At 36.1% G+C, this 23162-nt stretch overlaps 2 protein-coding genes across 3 annotated transcripts in view; both read right to left on the bottom strand.

The window, feature by feature from the left end:
• Window positions 1–10932, bottom strand: part of LOC115438139 (sodium/bile acid cotransporter 7-A-like) — a 28942-nt gene extending 18010 nt beyond the window's left edge. For both annotated transcript variants that reach the window (XM_030161549.1, XM_030161550.1), the window contains exons 1-3: window positions 10685–10932; window positions 7880–7962; window positions 4244–4380 (exon numbers count right to left, since the gene is read on the bottom strand). In XM_030161549.1, coding sequence (XP_030017409.1) covers window positions 4244–4380; window positions 7880–7962; window positions 10685–10784 — 320 coding nt within the window. In that variant the 5' untranslated portion in view covers window positions 10785–10932. The remainder of the gene's footprint in view (window positions 1–4243; window positions 4381–7879; window positions 7963–10684) is intronic.
• A 1061-nt stretch (window positions 10933–11993) lies between these two features.
• Window positions 11994–21246, bottom strand: ttc29 (tetratricopeptide repeat domain 29). The gene is made up of 6 exons (XM_030162808.1): window positions 21175–21246; window positions 20867–20956; window positions 17239–17330; window positions 14010–14133; window positions 13734–13823; window positions 11994–12173 (listed from the first exon to the last, which is right to left on the bottom strand). Exons 1-6 carry the CDS (start codon window positions 21244–21246, stop codon window positions 11994–11996), a joined length of 648 nt encoding a protein of 215 aa, XP_030018668.1.
• Window positions 21247–23162: the final 1916 nt, after the last annotated feature.

The raw sequence follows: 23162 nt of genomic DNA, 5'->3' as shown, positions 1-23162 counted from the left end.
TTTTTGCACTCTTTATAAAACAGTCTAATTTGCCCTTTGTCATGAATACCTGATATAAACCTTGAATCCCACACAAACCAACTCTAAGTCTGCCTCTCTCTCTCTAATTTATATTTCCCCACCACTGTATTTCATACTTCTATTGAGGTTTGGATTATTGAATCCACTTGATTATCTAAATTGGCCATTAATTCTTTGTGTGTTAATAAATTTAGCATTTCTTTATTTTTCGTGCCTATTTCTACACTTTTCCATTTTGCTGTGTATCCACTCATGCACCAGTATATCAGAGGGTCGATTTGCGTGGTATAAAAATATTCTTTGAAGTTTGGTAAAGCCATACCTCCTTTATCTTTAAAGAGTTGCAGAGTTTTGAACCTGATCCTGGGTTTCTTTCCTCCCCATATAAACCTTGATATCCACTGATCCCATTCTATAAACTGTTTTTGTGGAATAATCACCGGTAGAGATTGAAAAAGATATAAAAGCCTGGGTAAAACAGTCATTTTTATTATCTCTACTCTGGAGCTGAAATCTAAACAGGTAACTGACCATCTCTCCAAGTCTTTCCTAATGTCTTGATTTATTTTTGTGTAATTTGCATCATATACTTGATCTATTTGATTGATTTCTCCTTCCACTTCAGCTTCTATGTTTCCCTTATCTCCTGTGATGGGGAGTAATGTATTGATAAAAGCTGCGTTTTTGCTACAATGATTTTATATCCTGAGTAGTTTCCATAACTCTCTAATAGTTTCATTGTTTTTGGAAAACTTTTGTTGGGTTGTGTTAAAAAGATTACTATGTCATCCGTGAATAGTCCTACTTTATGTTCCTCTCCTCCTGTCTTCACCCCTTGTATATCCTTTTCCTGTCTAATCATTTGAGCTAATGGTTCAACAACACATGAGTTTTTAAAAGGGATTTAAAGGTGTTGAGGTTGGAGCAGTGTCGGATAGAAGGTGGGAGGGAGTTCCAGGGGGTTGGAGCAGCAATGGAAAAAGCCCCCCCCCCCCCCGGGTTTGGTGCTTATTATATCAGAAACAGAGAAAACTGAAGAAACTGACTTTTTCAGTCCAATCTGTCATTAACTGAACATAAACCCAGTGTGTCCATCCACTGTCATTGATCCAACTCCATGGGTTTGACTGGAGAAGCAACGTTGGAGAAGATGACGGTGTTTCCATGGTAACTACAGAGCCTCTGAACGTCCAAATATGGTCATATCTGATGACCATGAAAAGATGATGAACTGCATTTTACACCAATTACTTTGACATATTCATAGGATTAGTGGTTTTAAAGTTATTAAACATTTCATCTCAGTAGATGGTTTTGGTCACTGGTGAATATCTTTTCCCAAAAATGTGAATAAAACCTGAAATTTCTGAAGAAAAATACTTGCAATATTGTGCCTCAACTTATCTTTTATACAAGTGCATTTCGTGTAAATCACAGTGGATCTACAAAGGTACAAAATATTTAGTAACAGACACAATACTGTTGGAATTTGGAGTTTGGAACTCAAATGAGTTTGATACACTTGACTATAACAGACCACACAGACCCACTGATACTTCTGTGGCAGTTCCCAAAGGAAGTTTTCTGTCTATTTAACCTTTCTTAAGTGATTTCTCACCATATATCATAATATTATCCTCTATATGTTTCATTTTTTTCATTGAAAATCTAGCATTTTCCTATATTTAATTTACTGATCATGTACTTTGATGAGATTACATTTAAGGGTTATTATATCAAAAACAGAAAACTTAAAAAAAGCTACTTTTTCAGTCCAATCTCTCATTAACTGTGTAAGGGCCAACTCAAGAAAATGTGTGGGATACCATGTTGTCCACCAGGTGTCACCTTTCAACACATGCCTATTTAGGTAGGAACGTTTCTTCTAAGGTCAGGTGTTTCTAGACGGGAGAGCACCAATAGTTTTTTGACCGCACGCCGGCACTCAGTGCCACGCCGGGTGATGTGTTGTGTATTTGTGGGACTTTTGGATATTGATGACTATAACTCTGCATGAGCACGTTGAAGAAAGGATGAGCAATAAATAATTCAAAGAAGACGTCGTTTGGAAGGTTTATTTCACGAACACAGAAGTCCGGCAAGCGCATCAAGAATGTTTCCCGTCTACGCTGCCCCTCGGCGGCTTTAAGTTTGGGCTTGGTCGCTACAAACTGAACATAAACCCAGTGTGTCCATCCACTGTCATTGATCCAACTGCATGGGTTTGACTGGAGAAGCAACGTTGGAGAAGATGACGGTGTTTCCATGGTAACTACAGAGCCTCTGAACGTCCAAATATGGTCATATCTGATGACCATGAAAAGATGAAGAACTGTATTTGACACCAATTATTGACATGGATTAATAGGATTAATGGATCAACAGGAATTCAACAGTTTAGATCAGTAGGTGGTTTATTTTTTATTTATTTATTTTTTTAATTCACTTTTTATTGACATTCTGTACCAATGTTGACAAAGATATTCATTTTAAATGTCATCAACATTATGTTAATCTGAATGTCCCATTTTTTAACAATGAAACAAACAAAAAGAACATAAACAAGTAGGGAGTGAATTGCAGTTATTACGTTTACTATATCTAATCTTCTATTCAAAAATAAAAGTATCAAAGTCCGGTCTGCGTGGCATGATGTATTCCATCCATTTCTTCCAGCGCGTAACAAATAAGTCCTTCTTATAGTTCACCTCTGCAGTAAGTCTCTCCATCTTATATATGTCCACTGTAATGTCCATCCACATGCTCAGCGTTGGGCTTTCCGATGAGAGCCATTTTCTTGTGATGGCTTTTTTGGCTGCTATTAACAGGATATTAAATAAATATTTGTCTCTCTTTGGCCATCCTTCTGGTATAAGTCCAAAAAATAAAGATTTACATTCAAAGGATGAGTGGCTCCCGATAATTTCTTGTGTTTCCTTATGTATTTCCTTCCAGTAATTTTCGATAACAGAACAATTCCAGAAGAGATGACAATGATTTGCATTTGTATTACCACATTTTCTCCAGCAAATTGGGGAGTTATCTCTATAGTGGGACTTTTGATGTGGTGTAATGAAACATCTAATCAAGCTTTTCCAGCCAAATTCTTTCCAGCTCTGTGAACTACTACACTTCCATTGATATTCCCAGACTCTTATCCACTCTTCTTCTGTCAGATCCAATCCTCCCTCTATTTCCCATTTTGTTTTTATATATAAAGTGGAATGTGTTTTCATGTTAACAAGCCCTTTATATAGATCTGAGATTATACCTCTATGTTTGTGTGAATCATAAGCCCTTATGAATACATTCAATAACTGATTACTTTTTTCTGCTAAATTTTTTATTTTTTCATTAACAAAGTGTCTCAGCTGTAAGTAACGATAGAAGTCTTGTGTCTCTAGAGCATATTTCTCTTTAATTCTTTCAAAACTAAGTAGTGTATTATCCTTTATAATCTTACATATAGCCGTGATGCCTTTATTCGCCCACTCTTTAAATCTGCTATCTAATTTATTTGGTGCAAATTGTGTGTCATATGCACACCACTTAAGAATCACGATATCTTTTTCTAATTTATATTCAGTTATCACTGTTTTCCATATTTTTAAGGTTAACCTGATCCATGGATTTTCCATACTTCTAATGAAATCTTGTAAGTTACTGTCAGCCATCAGGGCTTGTATTGGAATAGGAGTTAGACCCTCTTCAATGTTTTTCCACTGAGCATCATACGAAGGGTTACACCAACATATAATATATCTTAATTGTGCTGCCCAGTAATAGTCTCTAAGGGAGGGAAGGCTCCATCCTCCTTTTGCTTTTGGCAATTGCAGGGTTTTAAATCTAATTCGAGGCCTTTTACCTTGCCATATGTATCTGGAGAGAATTTTATCCCATTCATTGAAGTGTTTTTGACCTATTTCTATTGGGAGAGTTTGGAATAGATATAATAACTTGGGTAAAATATTCATTTTAATCGAGTCTATTCTTGAGCTAAAACTTAAACTTGGAATTTCAAACTCTTCCCAGAAAAATGAGCCTTTCAGAGTAAAGCGGTCCCACTGCCTTAAACCAGTGGAACAGTCCTCCACTGTTCAGCCTGTAGTCAGAGTGAATGTGAGTCTTTATGCTCCTCAGGTAGAGCTGAACACACATGAATACAGACCATCATTCACAGGCACACACACATGAATACAGACCATCATTCACACACTCGTACCCTTTGAGCAGCCATTGGTCGATGGCGGTCAGCGCCAGCACTCTGAGCAGCAGCCAGATGGCCAGAGGGAAGAAGACCAAGGTGAAGGACTGGACGAAGAAGTGGAGCCGAACGTGGAACAACGCACTGGTCAGCTCCTGTAGACACAACAGAAAGGGTACCATTCAATAAGGACAGTCCTGCAGTCAGTGAAACAGCATTTTACCCCACACATCATGAAATTAGGGATGGAACCATGTGAAAAGTTCATATCACGGTTATTGTGACCAAAATTATCACAGTTATTATTATTATTGCGGTATTGTTGAAATTGTGTTCAAAATGTTCCAACAGTACTGATACACACACTGAAAGAATTTAACCAAGTTGGAAAAAAAAAACAACAACAAAAAAAATAAAATAAAATAATAGTCCCAATGTCCCTTCTGTGTCAGAAACACTCAAATATTAACCCTTAGTGGTCTGAGTCTATTCTGTCTGTTTTTCAGTCCTTTTGATTTGGCCTTTATATACTATATAAATAAATGTTTACTATACCCATGTTTGGATCTGTTTTTTCAGCACAACTTCATCTATCTCATCTGTCTATTATTTTTTCACTTTAACCTACTATAAAAACACAAAAGGACCAAAAAAAAAACAACACAAAAAATATAAAATTCGATTTGAAAAATGTATATAATTTATTGCATATATAACACACAGATGTTTAATGAACCTTTTCACAGACTTTAAAAGTGAATATTGGTTCCAAATATTAGGTATAGAACATTAAAATTGTAATAAATTAAACTATACTCAAATATCTGACATAAAAGCAGATCTTTACATAGGGTTTTTTTCCCCTAAAAGTGCAGTAATCAAACACAGTTATCATGAGAATTAGAATTTAAACACTAATACTAACCGTCTGCGATTTTACCGCCGTTTATTGTTATACTGGTAATCGTTACATCCCTAATGAAATATACAAACTGAAGACGTTACAGTGCTCCAGTCAGAAGCTTTAGTCAGGTTCAATCAGAAATACACTGCCCACCCCAAAAAAAAGTCATACGTGCAATATTTGACTGCACCAACTTTGGTTTGATTCCAGGAGATATTCACTGTGACGCCACATAATGCTTCTGTAGTGTCACAGTAATAATAATAATAATTAGTGGTGGGCAGTAATTAAAATTTTTAATCACAATTAATTGCGTGGATTTCTGCGATTAATCACGATTAATCGCATAGTTATATTTGGGGGGAGGGGGTTGCTGGCATCAACAGTGTGTATTTCCTTTCAGTGATATTTCAGACTGCAGTACTCCGCTGATAAAAATAACTGCACATGTCAGTGCTTCCAAACACCTGTGTCCTTCTCCCCCCCACCATCTGAAGACATTTCAAATGAAAATGTCCATGGAACAGACCGCTACTGTTACACATGTTTATGTCCACACATGTTTATTTACACTTGTGAGTGATTGACAGGAGTCTTAGTCCCACTAATCAGTACTAATACTAATAAGAACAATAATATGTGATGTTCAGTTGTTCAGAGTAAACAAAGGGGGCCCTCTAGTGGTGGGAATAAATTGCACTAACGTATGTTTTGTCCTTTTGGTGTTCCTGTAGTCAGTTCAGACATAACAAGGAACTAACAGACACGTTTCTTTCACTCTGTTTGTACGGACAGGTAAACGTTTGTCTGTGAGTATTTTCTGTTCAGTTGTTGTCAGAATGAATAGTATCAAATATCTCTGATGTGAACTTTTGTTGTTGGATAAAAACACGTTGTAAATCTTAAATTACTCTGTAAATGCTAATCGTTAGCATGTCTATGGATTTTCCCATTCAAGTTAGCATCGAACTAGTGATCTTTTCCCATTCATTTAAATGTATAATGCCATGTAAATGTACTAAGGCAGTGAACAGAACTCAGACATATTTTGTTTGTATGCGTCAGTTTTACAGTGAGTCTACAGGAACAGATTTGGACACAAGTTTTGGGCGTCCGTCTTTTCTTGTTAAACCTGTTGTCTATCTGCAGCTAATCGCTACATGCACACAAGCAGAAGAATAGGAGTTAGAATTGTACTGTCCTCGCTAAGACGTCTGTACTTAGTCTGAGCTAGACAGCGAGCTAAACTCTGAACTGTCGATGCCAGATCTGTGCTCTGAAGTCTGCAGCTTTAATGTACATACTTGACATCATGCAGATTGACAAAGTGGAACTATAAAATAAAGACAAAATAAATCAATTAGCTATGTCTATTAATGATATGCATATTCACAGAGAATGCATAGCTGTAATTATTCTAAACTCAAATTGACTGCTAATATAACAATCACATCATAAATAAGTACAGGTCAGTTCAAAGGCTGGCATATTAAACACAACCAATGAATTTACATAAACTTAGCATGAGCCTGTATAAAGAATTAGCAACCCATCTGCTACTGCTAGCATAAACGAATTAGCGTAAACATGTCAATAACACATTGTAATAAACACATCCAAAATAACGTCATAAACATGTTTCTAACGGCACGTTTGCATGTGAAATTATTTAGAAACAACAGAATGATTGACACATACAGGCGTTGAACTGCAGGAGTTCCACACAGTTTGATTCCGCATTACTCGGACAGTTTTCTCCTCTCAGCTACACCAGCGCATGGTGCGTGTGGAGCGCCAAAATAAAAGCATGAGTCCGTATGTATAAATGAACTAAGACTTGCTTGAAAGGCAGAACGGCATTAACGGGAGATGAAAAAAAACAATTGTCGGCGTTATTTAATGAATGCGTTAACGCAGTAATAACACGTTAACTTGCCCAGCCCTAATAATAATAATAATAATAATAATAATAATAATGGATTAGATTTCTATAGTGCTTTTCTGTGAACACATAGTCAAAGTGCGTACAGTGGATCCATTCTTCATCCACTCTCACATCCTCCCTCTGGTGGAGGTAAACTCCATCTGTATCCACAGCTGTCCTGGGGCCCCTTCCACCTCTGAACATTCACACACATTCATACTCCAGTGTGAGCAGCAGCACTGGAGGCAAGGAGGGGGACGTGTCTTGCCCAAGGACACAACAGCACATGGACTGAGCGGGATTCGAACCGCCAACCCTTCGGTTATTGGACGACCCCCTCTACCATCTGAACCATGGCCGCCCCACATGTTTTAATCTCATCCTTCTGTAGCTGAAATATTTCCAGACATTCCAGATTGCTTTTGTTTTTGGCCCCAAGTCTGTTTTCAGTGATTTTCTTTTGTTCGTCGCTCTTTTGTTTTTTCATTGTTGTTACCAGTGACTCACTCCATGTGCAGGGGGCGTGGTCTGTTTCAGCAAACTGATACAGAAGGCTTGTGATTGGTGGATGTCTGTGCTCAGTGTGTGTCAGATGAGAACATGTTCAGTTCATTTCCCTCGTACATTACAGGACCTGTGATGGGACTACTGTGCACACACACTGCAGCTGGAGTCAGGAACAGAAACAGTCTGAACAGGTCTGGCTCCAGTCTGGATGTGAAACCCACATTCATTCTGTCCCTCTAACAGACTGGAGCAGAATTCACTGCCTCTGCCAGTGTACTACATTCATCACAAAGTCAATTCAGAGTATGAGCGCTTGTACCTCTGTTTTTAATGACAGGCCACTGTTGAAGAAAATGAGTGAGACGGCGATGTACGCTATGGTGACCTCTGGTTTAAGAGGACCTGAGAGAGAGAGAGAGAGAAGAGGGAAGAACAAGAGAACAACACATTTTCAGTTCATTTTCATTTTATTTATTCATTCCAACCTAAATGATTGGACAGGAGCAGAATGAAGAACACTTCTAACACCTGTCCCTTCCTTCAAACATCTGCTTCCATCAGATATGTTACCGTTACAGTTATTACAATAAACTGTTTACATGACAGTCAATGAGGGCTGTTCAAAAATATCAGTTCTGCAATATATCGCAATATTTCATTTCACAATACTGTATCGATATTAAAAAGTACTGTATGGATATTTTTAGGTATTTATTCAGATGCAGATATGGTGGAGATTCATTGTTGTTTTTTGTTTACATTTTCTTTATTATTCTTTAACACTCTTTTCTTCAATAATGTTGGTTCCTTTGTTGGATTGAACTCAAATCCTGTTCTAATGTTAGTTGTGAACTAATAGAATCTGAACATTTGAACACGATCTGAAACTGTAATGTCTGTAAAACAGAATTTCAGTTTGAACACAGTTGGAACATTTGGTGACAGAACATTAGATCCTGTTGGGATCAAATACAAATGTGTTTAGTATTTGTGCAGATTTATCGTGTAATTCACTTATTCAAAGAAATAATCATTAAAAAAATGAAGCAAACAAAAAATTGTCTTTTTAACAGTATCATGACATATCATATCGTGATCCTAATATTGTGATTTTTATCGTATCGCCAGATTTTTGCCGATACACAGCTCTACAGTCAATGCAAATGAAACAAATCCAAAATCCATAAGTTAAATTCTTTCATTTCATGCTTTTATAAAGCTTCTCTGTTCTTTCCTTATACATCCTCTTAAACTGAAAAATATTTGTACAGCTCTTCTCTTCCACTGCCACAGAATTCCACATTCTGACACCCACAACACAAATACACATTTTCTTTATATTAGTTCAAACCCTTTGCTGTTTCAAATTAAACCTCCTTCTATGTTCTTCATCCTGTCATACTAAAACGAATAATCTCTGCAAATTTGCAAAAGTCTGTTTCTCACTCTAAACACAATCAACAATGTCCTAAACTAGGGCTGTGCATGGGCAAGAATCTGGTGATATGATTCAAATCACAATACTAGGATTATGATATGATATATCATGATATATAATGATACTGTTAAAAAGGCCTTTTTTTAATGATTATTTCCTGGAAAAATTTAATTATACCATAAATTTGCACAAATCCTAAACACATTTGTATTTGATCCCAACAGGATCTAATGTTCTATCAGCGAATGTTCAAACTGTGTTCAAAGTGAAATTCTGTTTTCCAGACATTCCAGTTTCAGATCCTGTTCAAATGTTCAGATTCTATTAGTTCACAACTAACATCAGAACAGGATTTGAGTTCAATCCAAACAAAGGAACCAACATCTGCCTCTCACACAGAAAAAAATGCTTTTAGGAGGATTCAAATAAACACTATTGAATAAAACAGTGTTAAATAATAAGAAATAAGATAGAAACAATAAAGAAAAACAAAAAAACACAAATGAACCTCCACAATATCTGCATTTGAATAAATCCCTAAAAATATCCATACAGTACTTTTTAATATCGATACAGTATTGTGAAATGAAATATCGCGATATATTGTAGAACCGATATTTTCTAACAGCCCTACTAATTAAAATTTTGGGTACGGATCTTCCTTTTTCCAACACTGACCACCACAAAGTTTTCTGGTGTTTAGAATTATTCAGGACAAACTTCAGTATGACAGAAGAATGTTGAAACTGTGACATAAATTGTTATTGTGTGTGAGCAGCAGTAGAAGTCTGCATCATCCGAACAGTAGCAGAACAGGTTTATCTAATCTAGCAGGTCAGATATGAAGGAGCTGCTTCAGTTTATCTGAGTGCATTTATCAGTTTAAGGTCATAAACTGGTTTGAACTCTGACACTACAACCACAACAGTCTTATCATTACACACCTTCCACTTTAAATGTAGTGAACTTCTCCTCCTTTAGTCCTAATCTGATTACACACAGGTGGGTAACAGCTGTTCTCATTTCAGTCTGTAACTAAACTAACCGGTGGCATAGTATTTGTGAGCGCGCACACGGGATCGCACATCATTAAATAATGGCATCCGCTGTGGGGCGTGATGGTGTGTTTTCATCTGAGTGCAACGTGTCCTTAAACTGACACACACACACACACACACACACACACACACACACACACACACACACACACACAGTTTATATTCCCATTCACAAAAGTATGAAATTTACAGATTCTCTTCAGTCAAACAAACATAACCATTTATTGACATTTCATTTTCAACATCTACATTTTCGTCTCTTTCGGCACAAAAATGTCCTTTCTAACTGATCCTGTTATTGTTCCCACAGTCAGAACACACCAGGAGTATGGAGGTGATGGACTGAACTGATGAGCCAAACTCCACACTGTGGTTCTGTCTAACACATGACTCTGGAACTGGAGAAATACTGCAGAGCTGATGTGTGCAGAGGAGTTTATGGACTGGAAAATGTCCTGCTTTAATCTGTGTGATGTGAGTGTTGTTAAAACTACTATACATGAAACTAAAGCAAACTGTGTTCAACACATGACTAAAGTAAACCGATTAAACTGTAGGGTGTGACCTGGTCAAATAAATAAAATAAAATAAAATGCTTCAGAGTGATTCCTAACTCGGACCCTCTCACCTCCTTTGACACCGAAGCTCGGCTGGACTTTGGCCGATAAGATGACCAGGACTATCCCGATAATGAACCATTCCTTCCGGATCCGTGCCAGCAGGCCCATGGTCCAGGCCCAGACCCGGGCTGAACCGGGTCAACCCCCCCCAGGTCCACTCACACCAGCCGGACCGAAGTTTGACAACTCTTCGGCTCCTCAGTGTCGGATTTTCAGCCTGAAAACACAAGAACCGAAGCAGAGCCACTTCCGGACACGTGGGCAACCGCCGGGCCGTAAAGAGTGGAAAAGTGCCGCAACTACATGTACATTACCGTAAAGGCAGTATGGACAACAACAACACACTGTACACTGAAAAAGGAGAGGAAAAAAAGGAGAAAAACACAAAAAAGAAAAAGACATTCCAAATCCCAAAGGTTTATATTTAGCTTACTGCTCACTGAGACTTCCTTATTAACTTTTATGGAGATCTGCTTTTAAAACCACAACTGATAAAACTGTTTTACAACAAAAACGAGCCATAGGTGTCATAAATAAAGTGGGATATTATGATCATACTAATCCATTATTTTTAAATTGTCATGATTTGAAGTTTACAGATTTGATTTATTATAGAATAATGCAAATCATGTTTAAGCAAAAAAAAAAAAAACAAAAAAAAAAACTACCAGATTGTGTGCAAAAGGTTGTTTTTTATAGCATCTGAAAGTGAATAAGAGTTGAAAGATGGATGTGAATTTGTGTTAGAAAAAGCTACAAAAAAGAAGTTTAAAGAAGGTGCATTTCTTTTAAAGGGATTCAACTGTGGAACAGTGCTAAAGGTGTGTAAATAAAACTTTTATATTGTGAGTTTTTCGTTTTGTATTAGAGCAAATCAGTGGGATTCAGCTGTGGAATAGTGCTGAATTAACACTGTCATGTACTTCCTTTGTTATGCTCGGAAAAGCATTATACGCATCTATATTTGACATTTATGAAAAAAAAAGAAAAAAATCATCATGAGCAATACCCACAATGCACTGCACAGACACAAAGGTGTGGTCAGGACTAAAACTGAGGGATTTAAATCATTCAGCTGAAACTGTTTCATACTTTCCACTATGTCTACAAATGAGTAGAATAGACTGAACATTTTATAGAAATGGAATCAAACTGAAATCATTTAAGGACATTGGAATTAAAGCATTTTAGTAAAAACACAGTCTGGGTTTACAGTGTAGGAGGAAATCTTTTTATTTAGATGGAATGGACGTCCCTTAACATTTAATGGGTTTTCGCAGTAAAAACAGCCATGCTGGGTATATATTTGTATTTTCATCAGGGTTGGAGCCAGTGTTGTGCGTCTGCTGTGTGTTCTTCAGGGTGTGCACATGGACCCTTCCATTGTCTGGTCTCCTTCCAGGTCATCAGCTGCTGCACAGCGCTGGGTGAGGTCGACAGTACGTTAGTGCTGAACTCTGGGATCAGGAGGCGAGCACGAGCGATTCCCACTAACACCTGAGAGAGTCCCACACACCAGGAAGAGAAGAGAAGGCAGTGAGTCACTGAAGAAGGGCCATGTTTTCCTGTCAGATGACTTCAAAACATTCAGTAAACCACACGTCTCTCCTCAGATAAATGTCTTCTTGACCTGGAATCAGTATAAACTGACAAGCAACAGCAAAGGTGAGGACTGCATAAAAACCTTCAAATGAAAAATGCATCTGAGAAGGGATGCACTCACTTATCCACAGAGTTGTGATACACTGTAAAAAAAAAAAAAAACAACCCAAAAAAACGTTAAATAATAATACTGTTCAATAACAGAAAATAACCATCTGATAAAAATATGGTAATTTTCCATAATTCAAATACAGTTTCTTCCCCTAACTTTATATGAGATTTTGCATATTTTTTGACTTTTTAATGTTTAATAAAGAATATTTACATATATTAAAACAATCCAATTCCCTATAAATATATATATATAAATAATTTTCAGTGAGACTCAGTTGTCCAATCCACTGATAAAAACTGTATTTGGACAGTTTATCAGTGCTTATACATCAGTGGTTCTTAACCTTGTTGGAGGTACTGAACCCCACCAGTTTCATATGCGCATTCACCGAACCCTTCTTTATTAAAAAATAAAATATGATTTTTTTCAAATTCAAGACACAGGTATATGTTTTACTGGTGCACAAAATGAACCGTGCATTAACATCACTGTGTTCAAAGAACAAAACCAATACAGTGCATGAACTCACAACAAATTCCATACCTTTTCACAAAGACATGACCTTTTTTAATACAACCACACTGAAATGGTTTTAATTTTTAACCTTATGTATTCCAATAATGAACTTATTGTATTTATGCTATTTATCATTTTGAACATTTTAACACACACCCATCACCTAATTTCCATCAGGCTACAATAATAATGAATATTTACTGCAAATCAGTGTGACTTCTGCCGTTGTCGAGTGTGTGTCTTGACCTCCACCGAACCCCTGAGACTGACTCACCGAACCCCAAGGGTTCGATCGAACCCAGGTTAAGAACCACTGTTATACATGTTATACATTCACAAAAATACATTTATTCAACAGTTTTGTTGTGAAACCTCCTGTAATTACACAAGATATTTGTCAATGAACAAACAAGTCTGGTTCAACTGACAGAACTAATACTTCTGTTACTGTTAACTGTCAGTAATTTTATCTGGTTTTATTTTTTTTTTTTTACAGTATTAAACTTAAAATTAACAGTTTAATCTCATAAATAGAAAAGAAATATTTGTGAAATTACGATCCATTTGCAAATGTATTTGAACTGTATTTTTCTGTAAAAAAAGAAAAGGTTCTTTTAAAAAAATGTAAATTTTCTGGTTCTTCACAGTTCTAGTTTTTTCCTGTTCTTTTCCATTTGACATGTAAAATCACAGTCTGTTTTTTGTCAGTTCATTGATATTTTCCTGGATCTGAAAAATACAGGAAAAATCTATCAAATAAACAGTGAAAATTCTGTTAAATGACAGATTTTTTTTACAGTGCACACAGACGTGACCATACGTACCTGTGTTTTGTGCATGAGTTCAGTGTGTCTCAGTTCAGTGACTATCTGATAACTCTGTAGGTAGTGTTCCACAGCCTGTTCCAACTGATTCTACACAAACACAAGGACACAGACTGGATGAGCTGAAGGGAGCGCTGCACAAAGAGGCTGTCAGCCTTCGGGTTTGGATTCAGTCAAATGCACTTGTTAGTGCGGAAGGTGCACCACAAACTCATGGACACAGGCAGAAGAAGACTGCAGCCTTTTCACTCTTTGTTTTGCTCTCTGTGTTCGTACCCTGCTGTAGTAGATATCACCCAGACACATGCAGACGTCCAACAGGATGAGCGGCATGCTGTTCCTGAAGCAGATGTCCTTTAACGTCTGCAGACACTGGATCGACTCATCTGTTTTCCCCTGACTGACACACACACACACACACACACACACACACACACAAAACAAACATCTGTAGCAAGGTTATTATCGTAAACAAAAACTAACCAAATGACCAAAACTAGAATTGTCAGGATATATGTTAAACATATGTCCTTATCTGAGCTGTTGTCATTGCATGTGTTCAGGTGTGTATGTTTACAAGAACTTCAACACAAATGAATGTCATGTAAATGTTTTCACATCACCCATGTGGTCACTTCACATCCATTACAAATTTAACATCGTTTGTCCATTTTGACCAAATAGTGAAAAAAGATTCCTTTTGACCCTTAAAACCAGATGTCCACTTCTCCAGAGTGTAAATGTCCTGTACCATGTCCACCCATTCTTCTGCTGTGGGTGCTTCAGACTTGAACCATTTTCTCCTGAGAGTCTTTTTACTGTCAAAAGCATTAACAACAGCTTTTCATCTTTCAGAAACCAGTCCTCACATGAAGTATCTCCTAAGTACCAAGGTTATTATCGTTAACGAAACTAATGAAATGACCAAAACTAGAATGGTTAAAACATTTTCATTAACTGAAATAAATAAAAACTAGAATTAACAGAAAAAAACAGAACTAACTGAAACTGTATTGTGTGTTTACTAAACTAACTAAAACAGATGAAAATTCTGGATCAAATTCCCTTGGTTTTGGTCTTTGTCAATGTCAGATTGATGTTCAATGGATTTCTTTGTCTCTCTCAGTTTTCTGTGCTGTCTCCATACGACACTTTTTGCTCCGTCACTTGTGTTCACTTGTGGTTTCCAGTCGTCTTCTGGTCCCCACTCTACCTGGAAACATGGAGACTAAAGCAGCAGAGTCCTGTCTGGGATTGATTTGAATAGGAGCACAGAGAAGAAGAGAAAAGAGACCACTGAACTACAACTGAACTACAACTGAACTACAACTGAACTACAACTGAACTACAACTGAACTACAACTGAACTACAACTGAACTACAACTGAACTACAACTGAACTACAAGTAAACTACAACTGAACTATAACTGAACTACAACTGAACTACAACTAAACTAAACTACAACTGAACTACGACTGAACTACGACTGAACTACGACTAAACTACAACTGAACTACAACTGAACTACAACTAAACTACAACTGAACTACAACTGAACTACAACTGAACTACAAGTAAACTACAACTGAACTATAACTGAACTACAACTGAACTACAACTAAACTAAACTACAACTGAACTACGACTGAACTACGACTGAACTACGACTAAACTACAACTGAACTACAACTGAACTACAACTGAACTACAACTAAACTACAACTGAACTACAACTGAACTACAACTAAACTACAACTGAACTACGACTAAACTACGACTAAACTACAACTGAACTACAACTGAACTACAACTAAACTACAACTGAACTACAACTGAACTACAACTAAACTACAACTGAACTACAACTGAACTACAACTGAACTACGACTAAACTACAACTGAACTACAGCTAAACTACAACTGAACTACAACTAAACTACAACTGAACTACAACTAAACTACAACTGAACTACAACTGAACTACAACTGAACTACAACTGAACTACGACTAAACTACAACTGAACTACAACTGAACTACAACTAAACTACAACTGAACTACAACTGAACTACAACTAAACTACAACTGAACTACAACTGAACTACAACTGAACTACGACTAAACTACAACTAAACTACAGCTAAACTACAACTGAACTACAACTAAACTACAACTGAACTACAACTAAACTACAACTAAATTAAATTAAACTAAAACTAAACTAAACTGAACTAAAACTAAACTAAACTAAGCTAAACTAAAACCAAGTTAAACTAAAACTAAACTAAACTAAAACTAAACTAAATTAAACTAAAACTAAACTAAACTGAACTAAAACTAAACTAAACTAAACTAAACTAAAACCAAGTTAAACTAAACTAAACTAAAACTAAACTAAACTAAAACCAAGTTAAACTAAAACTAAACTAAACTAAAACTAAAACTAAACTAAACTAAATTAAACTAAAACTAAACTAAACTGAAACTGAACTAAAACTAAACTAAACTCAAACTAAACTAAACTAAACTAAACTAAACTAAACTAAACTAAACTAAACTAAAACCAAGTTAAACTAAACTAAACTAAACTAAAACTAAACTAAACTAAACTAAAACTAAAACCAAGTTAAACTAAAACTAAACTAAACTACAACTAAACTAAAACTAAGCATTTAGAAAATAACGAAAACTAATAAAAACTATCCAACCTGCTCTAAAAATGAATTAAAATGAACTGAATTAGAGAAAAAAAAGTCCAAACTAAATCAAACTAAACTAGAATGAAGAATCCAGAACTGTTAGAACCTTGCTCTGCAGTGACACTTATCTAGTAGTCCAGAGGTTCTTCAACTTTTTACAGTGGACTACCCCCTGAAATACATTTTATATCCAAGTCCTTTGTACTTTGTAAACAAACTACATATATTGAACTATAATATATGAAATAGAACAAACCTGTATGAGTAAATTTGTCAAAATATAAATTAAAAGTGCCCTCTTTCATGGATAAGAAAAATAACGAATAAATGAACCTTTCCTCAACAACAAAACAGAATTACTGAATTATTCAAATAAACTCATCTTGAATAATATGAAATAGAATTGTTCTTAAAATGTTACCAAAGCTTGGGGGGGGGGGGGGGGGGGGGGGGCGCTCTGAGTTTTTGAAACTATTGAAATGAAATAAGGTCAGAAGTGTCAGTTTGAGTATATGAATGTATTTATTGTGTTTTATATTTCAGTATGAAGTCTCATTGTTTATGTTGTCTTCAGTCCATGAAAACTTGTTCAGTCTATTTCTAGTTCCCCCTGGACTTCTTCCAGTGGTGGTCCTTCAGGGCCTGCAAGGCCTCCTCTGCTGGCCTAAAAACACACGTCAACCGCCACCATTTGACAAACACTGTAGTAAGAGTCGCGGAGGTCGAAAGCAGCGTAGGTCCACACATACATAACCAGTAACACCACAGACACCCCCCCCCCAAAGCAGAAGCCTGAGGTCCTACCTCTGGAAGGACTTAGACACAGCTGTGTAGGCCAGAGCCAGGCCTGGTCCATCCTGCAGAGCTGAGCACACCTGTGTGTAGGCCTTCAAGTACTGGACACAAACACACACATGTACACACATGTACACACATGTACACACATGTACACACACATGGTAGAAACATGACTTCATGCTGTCAGAGCAAAAGTGAGGAGATCATACACTGTAAAAAAACAAACAAACAAAAAAAACAGTAAAAAAACAGTATTATTCCTTCAGCTGGGGCACCGAAAAAATACTGTTAAATAAGAGAAAATAACCATCTGATAAAAATACAGTAATTTTCCATAATTCAAATACAGTTTTTTGCCCTAACTTTACATGAGATTTTGCATATTTTTTTTTGACTTTTTAATGTTTAATAAAGAATATTTACATGTATTAAAACAATCCAATTCCCTATAAATATATATATAAACTAGAAGCACTCGGAGAGCGCAGACCTCCGCCAAGGCTGATCAGTGGCCCCCCCTGTGGGCCCCCCCCACACCAAGGAGGTTATGTTTTTGCCAGGGTTTGTTTGTTTGTTTGTCTGTCCGTTAGTGTGCAACATAACTCAAAAAGTTATGGACAGATTTTGATGAAATTTTCAGGGTTGGTTGGAAATGGGACCCCCCTGGGCCCCCCCACCCCCGATCACCACCAAAATTTAATCATTTCTTCCTTATCCCATTTCCAACAAACCCTGAAAATTTCATCCAAATCTGTCCATAACTTTTTGAGGACAGACAAACAGACAAATAAACAAACCCTGGCAAAAACAGAACCTCCTTGGCGGAGGTAATAATTTTCAGTGAGACTCAGTTGTCCAATCCACTGATAAAACTGTATTTGGACAGTTTATCAGTGCTTATACATGTTATACATTCACAAAAATACATTTATTCAACAGTTTCGTTGTGAAACCTCCTGTAATTACACAAGATATTTGTCAATGAACAAACAAGTCTGGTTCAACTGACAGAACTAATACTTCTGTTACCGTTAACTGTCAGTAATTTTATCTGGTTTTATTTATTTATTTATTTATTTATTTACAGTATTAAACTTTAAATTAACATTTTAAATAGAAAAGAAATATTTGTGAAAGTATGATACATTTGCAAATGTATTTGAACCGTATTTTTCTGTGAAAAAAGAAAACAATTCTTTTAAAAAATGTAAATTTTCTGGTTCTTCACAGTTGCAGTTTTTTCCTGTTCTTTTCCATTTGACATGTAAAATCACAGTCTGCTTTTGTCATTTCATTGATATTTTCCTGGATCTGAAAAATACAGAAAAATCTGTCAAATAAACAGTGAAAATTCTGTTAAATTACAGATTTTTTTTTACAGTGTAGGTTTTTTTTTTTCTTCTGCTGAACCACTTCATACTGCTGTCAGAGCCCAAAACCACATTCAGTATTTCAGTCTGTAAATCTGAGGCTGTGGACACAATAATTTGTTTCTATTTTCAGATGTAAAAGTTTCTGTGCATTAACACACAGTGTTCACACTGCGTCTCCATTGGAATCCCCCCAAAGAACAGAATTTTAGAAACACTGCGGACAAACTGAGTTCATTTTTGTACTTGACTGTCTGTATAAGTTTCATAAACTGAAATTTAGTATTATTTCAATGACAAATAGAATCAGTGATCTTGACATATTGCTAACTCAGCTTCTAGAGCAGGTCTGTCAAACTCCTGTGAGTTCAGTTCCACATTCAGACTAATCTGATCTAATCTGGGCTGAACCAGGAAAAGAACAGAAATAATAGGAGAAGAACTTTTGAGTGAAAAAAGTACAATTCCATAATGAACATGTTTGAATCCACAAACTGTACTTGAACATAACATGAACAAATATGAACAACCTGAAAATTCAAAGTGCAATGTTAACAATATACGCCTTAGTTTACATTTATACATGTGAATCACAACGAACAGGTCACAGCGGATCTGCAAATACACAAACATTTAGTAACAGGCAGAGTATTAGTAAAATCCCACATACACTAAAAAAAAAATCTGTAATTTAACAGAATTTTCACTGTTTATTTGACAGATTTTTCCTGTATTTTTCAGATACAGGAAAATATCAATGAAATGACAAAACCAGACTGTGATTTTACATGTCAAATGGAAAAGAACAGGAAAAAACTGCAACTGTGAATAAGCAAAAAAAAAAATTACATTTTTTAAAAGAATTTTTTTCTTTTTTCACAGAAAAATACAGTTAAAATACATTTGCAAATGTTGCTTAATTTCACAAATATTTCGTTTCTATTCATGAGATTAAACTGTTAATTTAAAGTTTAATACTGTAAAACAAATAATAAAACCAGATAAAATTACTGACAATTAATGGTGTGGTGGAAAAATTTACTTTTCATATTTTATACTCTTTATATTTTATACTTTTAATATAATCTTTAATACTGTTAGTACATCTTCTTTTAATGCTGAGTCATTAGTCATTATGTGTGATGTTTACCACTCTGTAACACCCCCGACCCAGGAATCGAGTTCTTTCTTGCCTTGAGTTAAAACCCAAACACCTAAATGTCTGAATGTGTAGATAGAGGATGGCGCCTGTACTTCAGATAGGATCCAAGCAAGGTTAGAGTGAAGAGGTCATCATGACCACTTCACGGAGCAGAGAAGGAGTAGTATGGGAGTGGTACGATGTACGTAAGGAATGACATCATAGTTTGAGGGGGTTGGATTTGGTTCTATATAATCTTTAGTTTTCTCTTGTTTAATCAGACTTCACTTACAGAGTTTCTCTGTGATTGACTTCTCAATAAATGCATTTATTTCTTTTAACTCTAACTTTCTCTCCTCCTGTTTGTGTGTGGGTTATCAGTTGAACATTTCCATAACAACGGTAACAGAAGTATTAGTTCTGTCAGTTGAACCAGACTTGTTTGTTCATTGACAAATACCTTGTGTAATTACAGGAGGTTTCACAACAAAACTGTTGAATTAATGTATTTTTGTGAATGTATAACATGTATAAGCACTGATAAACTGTCCAAATACAGTTTTTATCAGTGGGTTGGACAACTGAGTCTGACTGAAAATTATTTATATATATATATATTTATAGGGAATTGGATTGTTTTAATACATGGAAATATTCTTTATTAAACATTAAAAAATAAAAAAAATTAAAAAAAAGGTTTTGTTTTTTGTTTTTTGTTTTTTTTACAGTGTACATGTATTAAGAGTTTTCAGGTTATTCACATGTTTTCTAAAAGGTTAGTCTGTAAATGTAAACTTTTTTGTGAAATGTAACTTTTTTTTACACTAAAACAAAGAGCAGTTTCCATTATTTCTAGGTTATTCTGGTAGTATTTCACTGGTCTGACCACTTTAGGTTGAATTGACCTAGAACAGTTTGAACGTCTGTGATTGTTCATATCCTCAGTGTAATTTTTGCATTTGTTAAATTGATCCCAGGGCCGGACCGGAGCCTTTGGGGGGCCAGATTTGACATGTTTGACACCTGTGTTCTGGAGGTTGTGTGTTTCCAGGTTGGTGCTGGTCCATGGTCCGTTCTTCTCAGTGGGTTGGAGGACAGTTCCATCCCTTTTGCACATGCTCACATACCTGTTTGGCGGTGTGGTGGTCTCCTGCGCTCTGATAGGCCAGTCCCAGTCGATACATGGCCTCCCCTTCCATCTGTTTGTCCTCAGCTGAAACAGAAAACACCACAGACTGGATTTCACTAGGAAAACAAAGGTCACATTAGATTTAACCAAACCGTGCTCTGTTAAAAAGGACTGTATGACCAGGATATGTTACAGCAAATGAGGGGGGATGCCGCCCCCACCCCACCCCACCCCACCCCCGAAGTATAAACAGTCAAATTCAGCCCCCTTCTAAAACTGCCCCTCCATCAGTATGACGTTACCCTGGACTGATCTGAGTGGGAAAATGTGTCCTCTGCATTTGACCCTGAGTATAAAGGAGCAGTGGTAACCATGGCAACCAGGGGAGGACTCCAGCCCTGTGGTGCCTTATTCCAGAGCAGTTCCAGAAGAACATCTGACAGATACTTCTGCTCCTTCAGCTAAACTCAGACTTGTATGTGTTTGAAGATAGAGTCTGTTCATTTAAATGTTATTTGGTTTTCGTCTTAATTTGCTTCGTTTCGTTTTATTTTGTTTCTTTGCATGTTCGAAATAAATAAATAAAATAAATAACGTCCATAACATGCAAGCTGTTTAAGGAGAATAGCCTAATAATTAAGGATTTTAACCCTTTCATGCATGAATTATCAGAACCTGAATCAAGATTTTTTTTTTCCTGAGTGTTTTTATTCCTCTTTAGGCGTGGAAAAAAACACAATGTGATTGATTTTTTTTTTTTTTTTTGTGAACATATTTTTCATGAAATTAAAAAAATGTCCACTCAGCTGAACACCGTTGGTTTAATGTTTGAAGCTCAGAAACATGTATTTACTGACATACTGTGTGAAAACTATGAAATACAAACATGTTTATCCTCCTGAGACCCAGCAGTGCATTTGTGTCCTCTGTAGGGGACCAAAGTTGGACAGTTTGACTTAAAAAATGCTGTCCATTGTAAAGGACATTCCATTAAAAAATAAAGAAATAAAAAGAATTTCAAAAAATGTATCTGAAAAAAAACAAACAAAAAAAAAAACAAACGGTTGCATTATGCAGTTTCCAAACAAGACAATTGTTGAATGGAAAAAAGCTAAAATTTTAATTTTCCTGGGTCTCAGGAGGTTAATGCTGCTAATCGGATGTTTTCTCACATTTGAACAAACTACAATACCAGTTATTACTCACTCAGATAATATCCAAAAAAACAACAACTTTTTGTTAAAAAAAAAAAAAACAACTTTATGAACCCTTTCATGGACAGTGTTCACTCCAGTGGACAGTTATTCTACAGCTGTTCTCTTATATATTCATGGGTTTGGTTGTTCTTTTCATTGTTTTTTTTTTTTTTAACACATATCTTTATTAAAGTTTTAAGACACTCCATATCTTTTCTGACATGAATTGGTGACATTATGTAGATCTCTCCTGAGCATAAACCCCCAGAATCACAGCCCTCCCCACAGTTTTCACACAGTTTATCAGTAAATACATGTTTCTGCGTCAAAAATTCAACATGTGCTGTCCAGCTGAGTGCACATTTGTGCAACTTCATGAAAAATAGGTTCATAAGAAATTTTTTTCATTATTATTATTTTTTTTTTTTAATGTATTTTTTATTTTTTTAATTTTATTTCATTTATTTTTTTATTTATTTTTCAGAAGAAAATTTTCAGTCGCATCTTTTTTTTCATGCCTAAAGAGGAATAAAAACACTCAGGAAAAAACTATGATTAAGGTTCTCATAATTCATGCATGAAAGGGTTAATTACAGTCTAATAACAATTAGCAGCTGATTTCGATAAAAGAACAGAACAGGTACAGTACTGGTCTGAATGTACGTGGATTATTATGGGATGGTGCATTAGTGTCTGCTGTGTTGGCTCATATGGAAGTGAAACAACTAAACCCATGAATATACAAGAGAACAGCTGGAGGAGAACTGACCACTGGACTGACCACTGGACTGACCACTGGAGTGAAAGGGTTAATGATAATCCCAGTGCTACAGTTTAGGCTCCTCCCCTCTGCACACAAATGATCTGCCCCCATAGGATGAAATCCACCGTGCCCCTCGATTTTTTTATTTTTTACCGCTCCAGTACTGGTTACAACTGATGACTGCACTCATGGATTCACTGTATTTGCATCTGTTTCACATGCGACACACACACACACACACACACACACACACACACACACACAGATACACACACAGAGATACACACACATACACACTCACACACACACACACACACACACACACACACAC

Source organism: Sphaeramia orbicularis, chromosome 18, assembly GCF_902148855.1.
Source record: "Sphaeramia orbicularis chromosome 18, fSphaOr1.1, whole genome shotgun sequence".
Taxonomy (NCBI): Eukaryota; Metazoa; Chordata; class Actinopteri; order Kurtiformes; family Apogonidae; genus Sphaeramia; species Sphaeramia orbicularis.
Note: the sequence above shows the minus strand (reverse complement) of the source record. Positions and strands in the feature narration are given on the sequence as shown.

Coding starts and splice junctions, on each gene's coding strand:
- ttc29 (XM_030162808.1), bottom strand. CDS start 21,246: ATGGTTACCACTGCTCCTTTATACTCAGGGTCAAATGCAGAGGACACA. Junction 14,134..17,238: donor GTGTCTAAGTCCTTCCAGAG/GTAGGACCTCAG, acceptor TGTGTGTGTCAG/TCAGGGGAAAACAGATGAGT. Junction 12,174..13,733: donor AACTCATGCACAAAACACAG/GTACGTATGGTC, acceptor GGACTCTCTCAG/GTGTTAGTGGGAATCGCTCG.